The sequence below is a fragment of the Sus scrofa genome, chromosome 15, assembly GCF_054392235.1.
Source record: "Sus scrofa isolate SSC_HxYL_T2T_F1_AM1 chromosome 15, Sscrofa_HxYL_maternal_Yorkshire_Landrace_v2.0, whole genome shotgun sequence".
Taxonomy (NCBI): Eukaryota; Metazoa; Chordata; class Mammalia; order Artiodactyla; family Suidae; genus Sus; species Sus scrofa.
In genome coordinates, this window is record NC_139397.1 from 148,441,584 (window position 1) to 148,458,984 (window position 17,401).

Here is a 17,401-nt window from a genome sequence, read left to right on the forward strand (position 1 = left end):
GGAAATGTCTAGAATTGTGCCCCCGCCCTCCTCCTGGCCCAGTCTGAGCCTGAGCCAGCAGTCCCCTGCCCCTGTGCTGAGGAAGGGTGAGCCTCCTGCCAGGTGTGGGGCTCTCGGCTCCCAGCAGCACAGGCCCTCCCAGTTCACAGGGCTCTGCATCAAACTTGCCCCCCCAGAAGCACACGTGGAAGCCCTAACCCTCAGTGTGACGGTGGCTGAGATGGGAGGTAGTTGGGTTAGGATGAGGTCATGAGGGTGGGGCCCCCATGACGGGATTAGTGCTCTTATAAGAGACCCCAGGGAGCTCCTGCTTGCTCCCTGTGACAGTGAGGTGGCCAAAAAGCAGGTCCTCCCAGAGCCAGGCCGTGCTAGCTCCCTGATCTCAGGCGTCCAGCCTCCAGAACAAACTCCTGATAAATACCCAGACCTTGGTATTTTGTTACAGTAGCCAGAGCTGACTAAAACCGGCAGGAAACGTGGGTGCCGTGTGAAGGTGTGGGTGGAAAAGGCACATCCACACAGGGAGAGTGGCCGCCTAGGGCGGCAGGGTGGGAAGACAAGGTGGGTAGTTCCGTCTTACCGCCAACCTTTTATTTAACAAGAATCCATCACACACAGCAGTATATGAACAACTATTTGCTCAGGATGGTTGGACCTTGGATTTTATCACTGAGCTTTGAATATTTGAAATATTTTATTTAAAAAAGTCTCTGTGATATCCTAGGATAAACAGTTCCTATAAAACCGAGACATCACTTGCTGAGTGGCTGGAGTGTTTTGGGACCGTCTCAATATAGCAAGTTTTTATCTAAAAACATTATGATGTGAGGAATTACTTTTTATGTGAGTTGTACAATGATTCCATCTGCTGCCTCCTGATAAGGAAGATCGCAAGTCCCGTGGGTCTGAATTTAAGACTAAGCAGCCATGTTTTCCTTCCAGGATCACTGGATCCAGGGATTGAACTTAGGCTTTATACCAGACAATTAAGGAAATGGGAAAATGTAAGAGAGCATTCTCTGGACATGCCTAAAATGTAACGAAGAAAATAGGAAAATATTAGGCCTAGAAAGGATAATGCTAAACTTTTTAATTGAGCCACTTTATTCAAATAATTTCTATACTAAGAACTAGAGTCATCTCAGTGGAATTGATTTCATGGACATTTGCTTTGACGGGCAGATAAGTGAAGCGAGTTCTTACATAGTCTTGAGAATTAAAAAAAAAAAAAAAAAAAAAAAAAACACAAAAATCAGAGAGTGAGGGGGAAGAGGAAATACTCCGAACTAACTTGGCTGCAGATTTTTCAGCTTTGAGTTTTTCTACCCCAGAATCACTTTTCTCTTCCATCTTGAAAGATGTGTTGTTCTTTCCTCTAGAAAATAAAAAAAAGACAAAGAAAATGATTTCAGTACAATTCCACTAGAATTCCCAAGGCCAGCCCCCAACACTTAACTGTTGTGTATTATTCCATTGATTATGTATAAGCACTTGAGAGTCAATATAGGAAATGCTACTTTGCTTAAGAAATACCCTAAGGAACAGCAATCAATCAATCAATCAATCAATCAATCAATCAAAGTAATGGTAACCCCTCAAGCAGGCAGGGCAACCTGGCGGCTAAGACCTCAGCTTTTCAAATCCTAGCCCAGCCCTGCAACTGCCTGGGTGGATTCAGGAGTTAAGACTCAAGCCACAATTCCTTATTTATCGAAAGAAGAGCTAGCACCTGCCTATCGGACAGAACCTATCCAACCAAAGGGTTCCTGTGGGGATTAAGGAAGGAAGGTGTAAAAAGGTTCAGAGGTCCTGGCACATGCACAGCACTCAGATGTTGGCCATTCAATTCCCTGCGTAGTCACAGCACACGAAGTCTCGGTCCCTTTCCTCAAGAAATGTATAATGTAAGCAAAGAAGGAAAATACAGAAAAGGGTTAGGTGTGTTTATGCCGTAGCTCCAGAAGAAGCTGGCTAAACCCAATGGGATCAGACCCCATCAGCCTGCGGACGAGGGATGGTGGCATCTGAGTCCCAGCTGCAATGCAGGCTGGGAAATGTCCTCGCCTGCGAAAGCTTCGCCACTCTCAGTGACTTGTCCCACCCCCTTCTCTCAAACTGTCTTGGGAGAGATTAAAGCGGTGTGCGCTCTCGCTAAAGCTTCAACTTAAGTGACCTGCACAGGCTCGGGTGTGACCTCATCGCGGAGGGCGGGAGCCTGTGGGCTGAGCAGGGACCTGTGTGATGCTGCACGCAGGGGCTCTCCCAGGGCCGACTCAGCTCTGTCCCCACTAGGGAATCCAGAAGCGATTCCAGTTGTTACTTCTGGATCAGTTTCACGTCTCAATACCTATTTTCTGAGTGTGAGATGAAGAGGGTGGAAATGACAGTTGGTCAAAAGTGGATGGCTTACCCTAAGTGAGGCTTTTTAGAAACCCCCCCTAGATGCATTCCAAGGGAAAAAGTGTGAAAATGCCTATTTTATTTTATTATTATTATTTTTGCTTTTTTGTCTTGCACCTGCAGCATATGGAAGTTCCCAGGCTAGGGGTCAAATTGGAACTGCAGCTGCCAGCCTACACCACAGCCACAGCCACAATGCTGGAGCCGAGCCACGTCTGCAACCTACACCAGTTCTCCGCCACACCAGATCTTAACCCACTGAGCAAGGCCAGAGATCAAACCTGCATCCTCATGGATACTAGTCGGGTTTGTTACTGCTGAGCCACAACAGGAACTCCAAAATGCTGATTTTAGAAGAATGAAAAGAATTTGGGAGAAAGTTTGGAAAATTAACATATAAAAATCCCATCATAAAACCCCCATATCCAACAAACAGAAACGTACCTGCTTTTTTTCCCAGTCGGACTGTGAAGCGCCAACCTCTTCCCCGGGCCTCAGGGTGGTTCTGTCCACAGGTGAGAAATCCCAGGGTATGGACCAGCGTCTGCCCTCCAGAGGCTCTGATAATCGGCGTCGCTTTGTGGGAACCTCGTGGCGCCCCCTGGTGGCGAGAGCAAAGCCCGCAGATGGAGGGGCCTCCATTGCGATTGAGCCCAGAGGACTTTTTATGTTCCACTGGGGTGATGGTGATGGCTTTTGGGGACCGTGGGAACCAGAGTCTGGGTCGAATTTTCCTAAGAATTCTTTTTGATACTGAACTCCCACACTCGCTTCACCTGGAGCTGCTCCGGGACTTGAAGGCACCTGCGTCCGCTGAGGCGATTTGGGGCAATACTTTTGATGAAGCTTGTCGAATTTTTCTTTAATATCATCGTAACGATCCTTGGCGCAGCCTGGAGGTTGTACCCTGGGTACTGAAATGGCTTTGCTGGGTGATACTGACCGCAAGCGACCCAGATCCTGCCCTCGACACACAAGGTCAGCCGTGTGCTCCGAGCGGCCCGGGCTGTGCGTGGGGTCGGTCTTTGAAAGGGGGGGAAAGGCACTGCTCTTGGGCGGGCAGCTCCCTGCTTTGATAGATCTTTGGCCCAGGTTTTCAAAAGCCTCACTTAACCTCTTAGCTTTTGCTCTGAGGAGGGGGCTACTCAGCCTGCAAGCTTCTAAGCCCCAGGGCCCCCCCGGCGGTGCCGGACGCCCCCTGTACACGTCCACGGCGGAGGAGCTGGGGAGCTTGGTCAGGCCCGGCTGCTTCTGGGGACTCGAGCAGTACTCCTGGTGCAGCTTGTCGAATTTGAGTTCAATCTCCCTGTATCTATTCCGTCCCTGGCCCTGCAGTATTCTTGGTCTGGAAGTTATTTTTACAGGAGAAATCAACCACCTTAATGTCATAAATCTGTTTTCCTGATCGAGATGATACACAGCATTGGAGTCTAAGTAGGTCAACGAGGAAAGCTTTGGGGGCGTCCTCTGCAGCCCCTTCCAACTTGGAGCGAATGCACGGGGGTGGGGTTTGCTGACGCCAAGAAAAGACGGTCCTTCCTCTAAACCCGTCTTACGGCCAGAAACATCCAGCAAGTTCTCGCAGTCTCTTAACACTGCCGTGTGCTTCCCGGGCTCAGAGGCGGGGGGACGACTCTCCCGGGGGCTCCTCCGAGAACGCCCGCCTCCCCTGCAGCTTGTCCTGTTCATTCTGCTCTTACACCGGTGCCTCCGCCGCGAGCTCCAGTTCTGGCCGATGAACGTCTTGGTGGAGATGATGCAGCAGGGCCTGGCGCCCAGCAGCCGGCTCATGGAGTGCAGCATGCCCGCGTACAGGTCGCTGAGCGTCGCGTTGCAGATGTCCTCAGCCTCGGAGCACCGGCTGCTTGAGAAGCTGCCGCCGCTGGTGCCCGGGAAGGAGATGCTGTCACTTCTTGGCACCAAGGCCACACTGGCTGGGAGAGGGCGCAAAGCACTGCCTTCTCGGGGAGATGAAGGTGGCTGAACAGGGCCATCGAGGCTCTCTTCAGAGACACCGCAGTTTCCTGGAGAAACACACACCAGGCAAAGCCGGGTAACTGTTTACAACTGTCCACAGGCAGAGATGAGGGTTGGAGGTTGGATCATGACTAATTTTTTTTTTTTTTTTTTTTTTTTTTTTTTTTTTTTTACTTTTTTAGGGCCAAACCTGTGGCATATGGTAGTTCCCAGCCTAGGGGTCGAGTCAGAGCTGCAGCTGTGGGAGTACACCACAGCTCATAGCAATGCCGGATCTGAACCGCATCCATAACCTATGCTGCAGTTGGCAGCAATGCTGGATCCTTAATCCACTGAGCGAGGCCAGGGATCAAGCCTGCATCCTCATGGATACCATGTTGGGTTCTTAACACACTGAGCCACACCCACGGCATATGGAGGTCCCAGGCTAAGGGTTGAATTGAGCTACAGCTGCTGGCCTATACCACAGCCACAGCAACTTGGGATCTGAGTCACTGCTTTGACCTACACTGCAGCTCACGGCAAAGTCGGAGCCTTAACCCACTGAGTAAGACCAGGGATCGAACCTGCGTCCTCATGGATACTGGTCAGGTTCATTAACCACTGAGCCACGACGGGAACTCCAATAACTCCCTGCTTTTAAATTATAATTTTTTAATTGAGATATAATCAACACACAACATTATGTTAGTTTCAGAAGTATAACATAGCATCTTTTTTTTATTTTTAAATTTTTTTTAGGGCCGCAGATGTAGCATATGGAGGTTTGCAGGCTAGGGGTCAAATTGGAGCTGCAGCTGCCAGCCTACACCACAGCCACAGCAATGTGGGAGCTGAACCAAATATGCCACCTACACCATAGCTCTTGGCAATGTTGAATCCTTAACCCACTAAGTGAGGCCAGGGTTCGAACCTGCATTCTCATGGATACTATGTTGGGTCTTTAACCTGCTGAGTCACCAACGGGAACTCCGAGCACTTGGTTTAACACGTAATAATTTGCTTCCAATGTGCACGTGTCTCTAAGAGTTCACGGTGATGAACATGTGGCGGTGCCCAGCTAAGGGGCACCCTGGCTGCACCAGAAGTTTCTGGTCTGTACAAACTTTCTACGTCACACTCACCATGGGCAGACCTGGTGGGCGAAGCCAGTGAAGCGACCGGGGTCACACAGGTGTCCCTGCCCTCTCCGGAACCGGCACCCTGAAAATCAAAGCAAATGACTTTAACAAAGAAGTTGCGAGGTGTGGGCTCGGGCGCACTAAGATGGCCCCCCCAATGCCAAGGCTGCAGGAACTGCCTCCCCAGCCGCAGACGTGCATCTGCACAGCTGCAGGGGTGACAGGTGTGGCCACTATGACAGTGGCTGCTTGGGTCTCCAGCGATGGGTGGGAAGAGCTGTCTTCATCAAATCCAGCTCTGTCCACATGGTCTCCAGGTCCCCCTCCCCACCAGCCCCCTCAGGCCACCACTGCCACGCGTCTGCCAGGAGCGCTCTTGCAAGGGCTGGTGGCTTTTCTTCCTCTGCTGTCACCCTCCAACAGCAAGAACACCCAAGGGCAGGTGGGTGGAGGGAAGAACACCCACCACTGAGACAAGACAGCCAGTCCCAGCCCTGGTCCCCTCTCCTGACCGACAGGGCAACCAGGAGGACAGGCTTGCTGCTTCTGGACTCAGGAAAAAGGCATTTCTGGCATAACCACTAATCCAGACACATGGGTCAGCAGCACAGGAAGAAAATAGCCACACTGCTGGTTAAGTCTGCTGCCTCTGAGATGGAGTACTCATTTCACAACACACACTTCCTAGTTATTTAGTATTAAAATGGCCTTTGTTTTAGATGATACTGCCAGAACTTGGAAAACCAAGTACTGGCATCTCCCTCTTTTTTTTCTTTTTTTTTTGATTTTTTTTTTTTTTTTTTTTTTTTTTAGGGCTGCACCCATGGCATATGGAAGTTCCCAGGCTAGGGGTTGAACTGGAGCTATAGCTGCCGGCCTACACCACAGCCACAGCCACGCCAGATCCGAGCTGCACCTGCAAGCTACATCACAGCTCATGGCAACGCTGGATCCTTAACCCACTGAGTGAGGCCAGGGGTCGAACCCACATTCTCATGGATGCCAGTTGGGTTCGTGACAGTTGAGCCACGACGGGAACTCCAGAGCTAGCATCCCTACATGAGCTTCATTTTTAGTTTTTGATCTTCAGGCAAAGGGAAGGACTCGCTGGGAAACTGGCTGTCACCGAAGGCGGGGCCCAGGCCTGGGCAAGGGGCTGGTGAGGCTGCCCACCTCCCATGGGCTTCCCTGCAGCCCCCTATCCCTCTTTACCCCAGTGTCATGGCCGGAGTAAGGGGACAGGCATCTTGCTGCCCAGGCCAGCTGAGATCTCAGCAGGGAAAGGAGACGGGGGCCACGGCGTCCCTGCTCCTGCAGCTTCAAAACCCTCTGCCCTACGAGGTCCCGAGAGCTGCCCCAGAGCACGGGGTGGTGGGGCAGCCGATCACGCTGCCCTGGGGGACCTGGGACATTTACTCGAGAGGAGCAGGCGTCGAGGAACGTGTGAACGAAGCAGTTTGGAAGCAATTGCTTCCATGCTCTTTGCAGGCTCTGTAGCGAATGAACCGGTCAGGACAGCAGCACGGCTCAACGTGTCTCTCGTTTACAGTTCGCAAGGGTACCCCGAAAACAGATTACCTCCAGACACCCTTCTTCCCGCAGCAGTACATCCACCTGCGTCAAGTACTTCCTTCTTAGCTCGTCTTTCAAAGGACTCCGAGGCACTGCGGGCTGACACCAAAGAGCAGGCAGGACTGGTCAGGGACACACTGGCAGGCTCGTTCGTGGACATGTCTTTAAATGAAATTCCCCAGAGCCTCTCTTGCACCCCCTGCTGTTTGCAGTGCAAAGTGGTCCAGCCCCTCTGAACATCTCCCTGACCCAGGAATCCCGACGTTAGGGAATTGACCCGTGGTGACAATGCAAAGAAAATCAAAAGACAAGGAAATACACATTTGGAGAGGTTTATGACATGACCAGAACAAGAAAAGAATAAAATTAAAATCGAAGTCAGTATTCTTAGGTGAGTTCAGGATTCAACTATTAGAATTGGCCCCAACCAGTATGTTTACAAGAAAGGAGGTGCGGTGTCCATCTCAGGGGCAGGAATGGTCGCCTCTGCTGTCCCTCATCTGCTGGACACTGGGAACGGGGGCTCTCAGCCTCCACTGTGCGCCTGGGTGGGGCTGAGTCAGGGACCAGGGCTGCGGATGGCGGGTGCTGGGAGGGGTGACACCTCGGCTCTTTACTGTTGGGGCCGCCTGCTCTCCGGCACAACACCTTCAAAAGCACCCTCTTCTCCCCCAGGGCCGCCACCTGATTCTGGTTAGAACTACAAGTCACAGCCGGGCCTATGGACAAACAAACCTCTGCACAAAAGCAGCAATAATATTTTATTTCTTTTTTTTTTTTTAGGGCTGCACCCACGGCATATGGAAGTTCCCAGGCTAGAAGTTGGCTCCAGGCTGCAGCTGCCGGCCTACACCACAGCCACAGCAACGTGGGATCCAAGTTGTGTCTGCGACCGACACCACAGCTCTCAGCAATGCTGGATCCTTAACCCACTGGGCAAGGCCAGGGAGGGAACCTGCATCCTTGTGGATACTAGTTGGGTTCATTACCTCTGAGCCACAGTGGGAACTCTCCAAAAGGAAGAACTATTCCAGCCTCTGACATAGAGGGTGGGCCAGAGGCTCTAGTGGATTTGGTCCTGTGTGTTCTTATCCATCCAGAGGACTGACCTGAAAACTGTCCTTAGACTGCCTCCCCTCTGTCACTGTCTCCACAGGGAAAGACCGACTCAGAACCCAGCTCTCGACACTGCGAGGTCGGTCAAGGCCAGCGGCACCCTCTGAACCATCACTGGGGCTGTTGTGTTTGCAGAGGGAACATCAGCTGACATTTACGTAAGTTCAGGAAGTCAGGCTTGAACGGGAAGGGGGTGTGTGTGGGGGGAGACGGTAAGTGTGAAACTGAGAAGCAGCAACTTGCTGAGGGCATCTGAATGGGGGGACAGACACTTGTGTGGGGGGGTGTTAGCAGAGGGGGACTCAGAAGGGGACGTGGAGGAAGAGGCAGGTCGTGAGGATGTACACCTGCTCCCAAGCCCCAACAGTATCCCTTCACCACCAAGGGCAGGTCTTACCATTATGGACCCAGCAATAATATCTTCCTCGTAGAAAGTTGTAGCCACATCGCTGCTCTTTGAATCTAAAAGCATGAAAGGAGATGCCCATCAGGGTTGTTAAAGAAAGTTTGCATTTTGCTCGGAGGATAGTTTTTGCATCCCTTGAGCGGGCTCTGTGGTTCGAACTCCCAAAGCATCAAGCATGCCCCCTTCAACAGGGCCCCGGCCCTCAGTCGCTCTGCAGAAAACCATCGGCACTGCCAGAGGCCTCAGGTTGGGAAGAGCAGCTTTTGTATCATCTCTGACTCTTCCGTGGCCTCTGATCCCGGAAGCTGAGTCTCTTTAGGCCAGCACTGTCTGATAGAACTTTCTGTAATGATAGAATAGTCACAGTGGCTGTAGAACTCTCAGAATGTGGCCAGTGAAGCCAGGAAACTGAGTTTTAAATGTGACTTGATTTTCAATGAATTCCAATAGTCACAAAGGGCTAGTGGTCCCCACATGGGGCAGTTCAGCTCAAGAATAACTGTTCCTAATTATTTCAAGTGGTCCAGGCAATTCATGAATCTAAGGCTTTATGGAGCTAAAATTTGGATTAATACAGGTCAACAAATAACCCGCATCAGAAAACATCATCAGGGTCTTTGCCAAGGTCTTGGTCTGAAAGACACCGGTTTCCCCTGCAGGACGCAACCCGCATTCCTGACTGCCCAGTGCAGGCAAGATGCCAGGAGGGCCGGGCAGAGTGGACAAAGGCAGCGGAAGGCCAGTCCCATGGGAGACAGGTGTTCATGAACCGCTGCAAAGTCTGTAATGACACAGCTGTTGAGCTGCTGCAAGGGGAAGGGCCAGGTGTGGGGAGCCCAGGGAAAAGCGGGGGTGGGGTGGGTCTGATCTGGGCACCAGGGGGCTTCCTGGGGGGAGAGGGCCGTGAAACAACGGTGGGCAGGTCGGGTAAGGTCTGAATCTGCTCTTCATCTTCAGGGGAATGGGAAGCCATCGCAGTGCTTCAAGGAGAAGCCATGAGACCAGATTCGCACGTTCAAAGGTGCCAGCAGGTGGAGACCAGGTGGAGTCAGGAGCTGGCGCCATGAGGTGCCATGGGGACACGGGGCGGAGGGACAGAGAGACAGTGGAGGCACGGGCGAGGGACAGCGACGTCTGGGATGAGGAAGAGGGAGAGGCTGAGATGAAGAGGACGCTGGGCTTCTGGCTCTTTCGACAGGGAAGACAGTGGTGGCCTCGTGCCGAGGACAAGTCCCCTGGGTTGGCTTTTTGAGCTGATATGCAGCATTCAGACAAAGTATTCAGGGTGAGAGGCCGCCGGGATGTAAACACACCCCATCGGGGTCTGGGCTGGGGATTCCACCAGAGTGAGAAACAAAGAGGCCGGGCACGGATGCCCAAGTCTCGAGAAGGACCTCTGCAAAGATGGGCGGACAGAAAGGCTGAGAGGGAGGGAAAGCCCAGAGGACACAGGGGTGCCGAGGCCACGGCCAGACTTTTCAGAAGCTTCAAATGCTGCCAAGAGGGCAACGGGATAAAAATCAGGGAATGTCAACCGGATTCAGACAGAGGAGCCAGAAGCCTCACCAAGACTTGTGCTTTTGAGACAGAGCCTGAAGCCAGAAGGGGACCCGAGGTGTGTGGGCTCAGGAGGCTGGACCATCTGAGGCAGTCAAATGAGCCGCTGGTACAGAAGCTGAACGGGGGAGGCAGCCAGAAAGGGGCCTGAGTCCGGAAAGCAGAGATGCTGTCTGTGTGTTCAAGGTGAGACCTGATGGGCAGAGGGAGAGGCTGGGGAAAGGAAGGCAGGTGATGGACAGATGTGTGAGAAACCAGGGTGGCCAGGGGATCGGGCTGAGGAGGGCAAGGAGGCCCTACAGAACCAGGAGGCAGGAGAAAGGAGGGCTGCCAGCATGGAGGAGTTAGCAGTTCACACCCAACCTCCCAAGGGCAGATCCGAGTCCTGCTACATTCTTGAGATTAATTTTTTTTTTTTTTTTTTTGGCAAAAGGTTAAAACCAAACCAAAACAAAATGGGTGGGGAAGTGAGGGCTGGGTATCCATTATTCTAGAATATTTGAGAATTGTTTATGCATCAAGAACCACAGATGTAACTGGGAGCGAGACAGCCCCTTAGACGAGCTTAGAAGGAAGTAACAGGGCACTTTCCAAGGTTTTAGTTTCTCACATGGACTCTGGAAAAAGTCACAGGGAGGCATCTAAACTTGAAATGCTGTGACAGAGACCAGCATGTCCCCCGACCTGGCTTTCAGGCACTGCTCACTCACCCTCAACTCGTGTGCAGGGTGAGGACAGCTCCGGACCTCGGGTTGTGACCTGCAGGTGCCCGTTGTCCCCACCGTCCGCCTTCGCCGGGAAGCCCTGGAAATTGATCAGGTAGGCTTGTCACACATTTCAAGGCCGCTGTCAGTACCACACCCACGATCCCTCCTTCAGCGTATGAGAGAACAGGAAGTTTCTCGGATTTTTCTTCTAGAACATTCAGAATTTGTAGCAGAGAGTGGAGCTTAAACCTTGGAAAAGAAGCAGAGCTTTCTTCCTCTGATTGTGCCAAGGGCTGCTGCTCAACAACGCCTTGGATGGTGAGTGATGGAGCAGGGTAAGCGAGACAGGGCTGCGAGTCAACAGGCCTGACCGGGCGTGGATGGCAGGGTGGGAGGGGGACAGGGCAGAACTGTCACCAGATCCTCAGGCAGAGTCTGGAAATCCAAGAGGCTCCTGGGGGACTTTCTCTGACTTCTGAACAGTGAGTTTATCTCCACGTCGTGAGGATTATAGTTTCTTTAAAAGCTTCAGGGTGTGGGTGAGCCCTGTGCACAGGGAGCCACTTTCAACTGAGCTTACGGCCACCAGGCGGTCAGTTGTCCGGACCAGGACTCAGCCGGGGTGGGGGGCGGGCAGAGGAGGCCACGCTTCCCTCTCTGGAGCCTGGTCTGCACCAGTGGCCATGCTAATAACGGTCACAAAGCCCTAAGGAGACATTACCGCCCAGGTGCCTGGGAGTCCTGACTGGGGATGTCACGGCCTTTCCCCCAGGTGACGTGGGACCTGCGTATGTGTCTGGAGGCCTTGCAGAGCTTGACCTGAAAATCATGGGGAAGCAGCCAACAGGTACAAATGTCTAAGAATAGGCAGCTCTGGGGTCTACAAATAGCGCCCAGGCTGTGAGTCAGGACAAACCTGCTTGTGTCAACACACAGCCCCTGGGGCTTCCTCCTCCCACAGCCTCCAGGGCAGTGACCTGGGGGGCGGGGGGTGCTTGGACGCGTCACCCAAGGTGAGGTCACTGAGGCTGTGGACCTCAGCTGTCATCACAGACCACACCCAGTTTTCTAATCCCAGGAAAGAAGCTTAAAAGTTCTGTAGATTCCAGGCAGGGGTCCGCTTGATTTTAAGTAAAAACCTTAACTCAATATCCAGATGAGAACACTTTGCCACCAAGACTCCTCAAGCACTGGTCTGATCAATGTACAAATTATGTACAAATTTTTTTTTTTTTTTCTTTTTAGGCTGGGGGGTGAAATTGGAACTGCAGCTGTGGGCTTACACCACAGCCACAGCAACGTGGGATCCTTAACCTACTGAGTGAGGCCAGGGATGGAACCCGCATCCTCATGGATATTAGGTGGGTTCTAACTGGCTGAGCCACAACGGGAATGACACCGCCCCAGCCCCTGCTTTATGTGTGAGTGTGTGTGCATGTAATTCAAAGAGTGCATACCCTTTGAGCTGATGATCCCACTTTTGGCATTTACTGTACACGGGTGACAGCAGTGGGACAAGATAAGAACTGTTCATTCAGGACTATGTGTAACAGGGGTCTTATAAATAAAGTTTTATTGGAACACAGCTCTACAGGTCTGGTCACCTATCGTCCATGGCTGCTTCCCTCTTACAACACAGAGCTGAATGGCTGGGGCAGAGACCACAGGGGCAGCAAAGCCTAAAACATTTATCACCTACACCTCTGCAGGAAAAGTGTGCCGACCCTGACTTGTAATCAAGGAGAGTAAAAACAGCTAAATGCCTTTCAAGAAGAGAACAGATTTTTTTTTTAAAAAAAGGAAACTGAATTTTACAACAGATGTTGAAGGGGAGTGTTTACCAATATGTATAAATGGAAAAAAGAGGGTAAAAAAAAATGCGTTTATAAGAAGAAAGAGGGCAAAGAAATGTGTATTTATAAATACGTGTATTACAAACAGGAATCACATTACACTAAAATACTAGGGACTACCTCCACATACACAAGTCCCATTAATTTTAAGTATATGTATTTATATGTATATATATGTGTGTGTGTATGCGCACACACACACACACATATATATTTTTTTCTTTTTAGGGCCTCACCCGTAGCATAGGGAGGTTCCTAGGCAAGGGATCAAATCAGAGCTGTAGCTGCTGGCCAATACCACGGCCACGGCAACGCTGGATTTGAGCCGCATCTGTGACCTACATCATAGCTCACGGCAACGCAGGATCCTTAACCCACTGAGCGAGGCCAGAGATCGAACCCACAACCTCATGGTTCCTCGTCGGATTTGTTTCTGCTGTGCCACGATGGGAACTCCAGGTACATGTATTTCTAACATTTCTATGGAAATAATCCATCAGGAAGAAATCTGATCGCAGATTTGCCGTTAATTGCCATGTAAGCCTTTGCTGATGTTTTTCATTCTTGGGTTCAGGCTCCCCCACCGGCCTCGAGGAGGAACCACCTGGTGAGGAGCGGTGATTAAGAGAATACCAGATATCCTTCTACAGCCTCTATCAACAACAACAAAGAGACTCCCTGGGTCTCAAAGTCCGAAGGCCAGCCAGCCGTACAGGCACTGCTCCCTGCAACCCCAATGATGTAACAGATCACATAGCTGCCTTGAATGCAGATAAACTCGGGAAAAACACCCGGGTGTTTTGAAAGGTTGGGAGTGGCACCCCCTCCCTCATCTCTCCCCCTTCCTGTAAGGACCCAACCAAGCAAGCTCATGGCTGTGGCTCAAGCTGGGGCTGGGAGAGGAGGTCTATCCGGCTGGCCTGCTTTGCATGTGGGGTCATTGTCAGAGCCCCCCGGCCCACAGCAGGGGAAACACGGGGGACAGAAGGGGTACCAGCATCATAAGCGCCCCCTTGAACTTGACAAGCCACAGAAGACATATGTCTCAGCAAATCCTTAAACACAGGAAAACAGGGCAGGTGAGAAATCATGGCATGACACCCCGCAGAGGCTCCAGAAGCTCTGGGAGCAGTGACAACTCCTTCCCACTTTCTCTGCATCAACCTTTCTCCCTAGCAAGGCAGGCTGGTGAAAAAATTGAACATGAAATACCTGGATTTGTCCTGGGTTCCTTTCCTTTACTAATCCTCCGCCCCAAATCCGAAATCCTTAAGGAAAGAAAAAGGAAAAAGCAATGTTGAGTTTCTGTTCAATCTGCATTCACAGAAAACCACGCGACAGGCACAAGAAAGATCTAACGTAACCCAGACGGGACCAGCCATCCTTCTGACATTCTGCTGTTTCTCATCTTTGTGAGGTTGAAGGCTTTCTTTTTTCTTTCTTTATTTTGTCTTTTTAGGGCTGCACCTGCCGCATATGGAGGTTCCCAGGCTAGGGGTCGAATCAGAGCTGCAGCCGTTGGCCTACGCCACAACCACAGCCACGCCAGATCCGAGCCATGTCTGTGACCTACACCACAGCTCACAGCAACCCTGGATCCATAACCCACTGAGAGAGGCCAGGGATCGAACCTGGGTCCTCATGGATGCTAGTCAGATTCGTTTCCGCTGAGGCATGACAGGAACTCCCTTTTTCTTTTTTAAATCGAGACTAGACAAAAATTGGTCGTTAACAAAAAAATCTGTCATTAACCTCTCCTACCAAGCAGGAAGCTTGTTGAATTTGGTGCTGAGCCACAAAATAAATGGAAACAAGGAGCATCCGTATGACAAGTACTGTCCTCAAAATATACGTATATTGAGGGCAATTATATCCTCAGAGAGTAAGAAAGCTCTTTTTTTTTTCCATTTTTTTATTACTCAAATGAATTTATCACATCTGTAGTTGTATAATGATCATAACAATCAGAAAGCTCCTTTTGAAGGCAATCTCTTTACCCCAAGTTCAGAATAAGTAATTTTTCAGGGTAATCTACACACAGCAAGCCCTAGGCATGGGGTAAACCCTGAGTTTGGGAGTCCTGCACGGACTCACTAGCAGAATCTGGGCAAGATACTCAGTCTCTCCCTAAACCTCCATGGGCTTCCAGGTAAATTCAGGTTAACAAAGAAGGGACCGCTGGGTCGCGAGGCTTGAGATGGTTGCGGATGATGACAGCAGCAAAAATGTCCACAAGTGCTTACAGGGTTCGAGGCTCTAGTCCCCACCCTGTCCAAGGACACCTCCTTGAGCATCACGACAGCGCACACACAACACAGCGCAGCACTCCTAATGCCTCTGGGATAGGCACTCACCAAGTTCACTGTCAGGAGACAGAGGAGGAAAGGAGAAGGTCAAGTAATCAGCCCAGGCCACTTGCCCACGAGGCGCAGCCAAGGCTGTGACCCCAGGGGACTTAACCCTGGGCTTCTGACCACTGTGCTGTGCAGCCTTTCCAGAACAGTGATGCTTGAACAAAGGCTTTGCCACATTGGTTGAGTGACCTGGGGCAAGTTTGGGGACCCCTCTCTAACTGTATCCTCTGCTATGAAAAAACGATGACGCTGCCAACTGTGCTCCCTGGCAGGGTTGTTGAGAATGAGACACCTGAGACTCTTAGCCGTGTGGGCACACGCTTAGCTGTCAACATGTGTCAGTGACTATTACTGGCCTGCTGTCTTCATCTTAAACTGTGTGGTCCTTAGTTTCAATCTACCCCCTCTGGTGTGGCCTTAAGTTGGGAATCACCCTGCAAAGGTGGTCAGTGAGCATTTAATCGGAAAGGCCACTCCCTGAGCACCTCTCCAGGGGAACTGACAGGTCTGGGGGGCTGCTCTCCCATCAGCTAGGAGTGTGTTAAACACAGACCCACGTGGAGTCCACAGCCATCGTGGCCTGTGGCCCGTGTCCCCAGGAATCTGTTTCAATAAGCTCTCAGGAGGTTTTCCACATGCTAAAGTATCTGATGCTTTGACTACTGCTGTCATCAAACTGGAGTCCGAGATGAGTTTTCACTGGTGAAACTAGTGGTGTTCAAGATATGGGGTTTGACCAGAATATTCCAGACACCGCCCATCCTCGCACAGACAGGCCATGAGAACAGTGAAGCCTGCTGACAGCATGGTTAGGAAGGATTATGACACACTCCTGTGTCCTGCCCTGGGTTATATTTGTTCCTACCTGGCACAGGCCAGAGTAGCAGAGACCTGTCGGTGGAAGACCTTAGCTTCTGCCTGCATAAACTTTTAACCCAAGGTACAGCTGGGTCAGCTAAAAAAAAAGCAGAGCTAGGACTTCATTTATTTACGGTTTTGTGCCTGTCTGTCCAGGGCATGGCAGAACCAGGTCTCAGCATCTGAGAGTCACTTTTATTAGTAGGTGAGTCGTTAATAAGGCTGAAGAGCAGAAACTGGCCTCGCTCAGCACAGACTTTCTCCAGCTGTTTGCCAAAGAGAATCCATGAGATTTAAGTCTGCTGTCACATCAGCCATCAAACAGAATGGGTCCCTCCTCCAGGATTTAGGTCAAATTCCAAAGGGCTCAGAACTTTAAGTCAAAAAGGTCAAATAACAGTCAATTCAAGTGTTTACCATTGCCAGGCTCTGTTCCAAGAGCTTCGTCTCATGTCACTGTCATAGTATCCATGCCATGTAGACATGACTGTCATTACCTTTTCATGAAGAAACAGTCACAGCCTGGCTAAAGCAATGGCTATTAAGTGGCCAGCTGGGATGCCAACCTAGGCAGGGGCATTCTTAACCAGGATGCAAGAAACAGTCACAGCCTGGCTAAAGCAATGGCTATTAAGTGGCCAGCTGGGATGCCAACCTAGGCAGGGGCATTCTTAACCAGACTGTCATTACCTTTTCATGAAGAAACAGTCACAGCCTGGCTAAAGCAATGGCTATTAAGTGGCCAGCTGGGATGCCAACCTAGGCAGGGGCATTCTTAACCAGGATGCATCTAGGTGTCTTCAGAACTCTGTTTTAATAAGTAATTCTGTTAGAAATAAGTAAATTAAGTAATTTATAGGTTCAAGGGAACTTGTTTTAGTACCGACTAGGTGAACAAAGTTTATTTTCAAGAGAGACGGGACAGCATTTCACACTCTAGTGAGACATTATTCTAGTTACACTCTGGACCGTAAATATTCAGAAAGGGGGCCTGACTCGTACCTTGGGGCGTCTCGTAGGTCAGCGTGGACATCTGCACCACCGGGCCGTCCTCGAAGGGCTGGTCGTACTGCAGGAGACGAAGGGGCATCTCGTGAGATAGGAGGGCCGAGAGCAACCCCTGACTCTCCTTAAGAAGGCAGCAGTGCGAGGCTGCAAAACTGGGGGCCCTGAACCCTGCCTCTTTCTCCCATCCCGTCCCCCGCCCTCCTCCTCTACCCACCCCCTAGCCCCGCCACGGCCGCACCTTCTCTATCAGCTGCTGCATGCGCCTTTGAAAGCGGCGGCGGCTGTCCCTGAGCTTCTGCAGGAGCTCGTCCTCCCCGCAGACCTCCCCCTCCATGGCGCGCCGTTACCCAGGACCCAACTCTTGCAGTAAGCCGGGCAAGGGACAGGCTCCGCGCTGCCGTTCAAATAGCTACTCCCGCCCTTCCGGCCCGCCCCTCAGGTTTCCCATTGGCTAAACTGGAAAGGTCGGGCG

The 17,401-nt window shown here is 51.2% G+C and overlaps 1 protein-coding gene across 1 annotated transcript; it reads right to left on the reverse strand.

The window, feature by feature from the left end:
• Positions 1 to 1,086: 1,086 nt before the first annotated feature.
• Positions 1,087 to 17,306, reverse strand: HJURP (Holliday junction recognition protein). The gene is made up of 9 exons (XM_001925725.6): positions 17,168 to 17,306; positions 16,924 to 16,990; positions 13,922 to 13,977; positions 10,860 to 10,953; positions 8,584 to 8,648; positions 7,077 to 7,169; positions 5,502 to 5,580; positions 2,845 to 4,424; positions 1,087 to 1,375 (listed from the first exon to the last, which is right to left on the reverse strand). The coding sequence occupies exons 1-9, from the start codon at positions 17,261 to 17,263 to the stop codon at positions 1,334 to 1,336; spliced, it is 2,172 nt and encodes a 723-aa protein (XP_001925760.3). The 5' UTR covers positions 17,264 to 17,306; the 3' UTR covers positions 1,087 to 1,333.
• Positions 17,307 to 17,401: the final 95 nt, after the last annotated feature.

Excerpts from the sequence above, each read along its gene's own strand:
- HJURP (XM_001925725.6), bottom strand. The coding sequence starts at position 17,263 with ATGGAGGGGGAGGTCTGCGGGGAGGACGAGCTCCTGCAGAAGCTCAGG. Across the intron at positions 13,978-16,923 it reads GACCTACGAGACGCCCCAAG|GATTTCGGATTTGGGGCGGA; the intron begins GTACGAGTCAGG and ends TCTTTCCTTAAG. Across the intron at positions 5,581-7,076 it reads GGGAAGAAGGGTGTCTGGAG|GGTGCCGGTTCCGGAGAGGG; the intron begins GTAATCTGTTTT and ends TTTGATTTTCAG.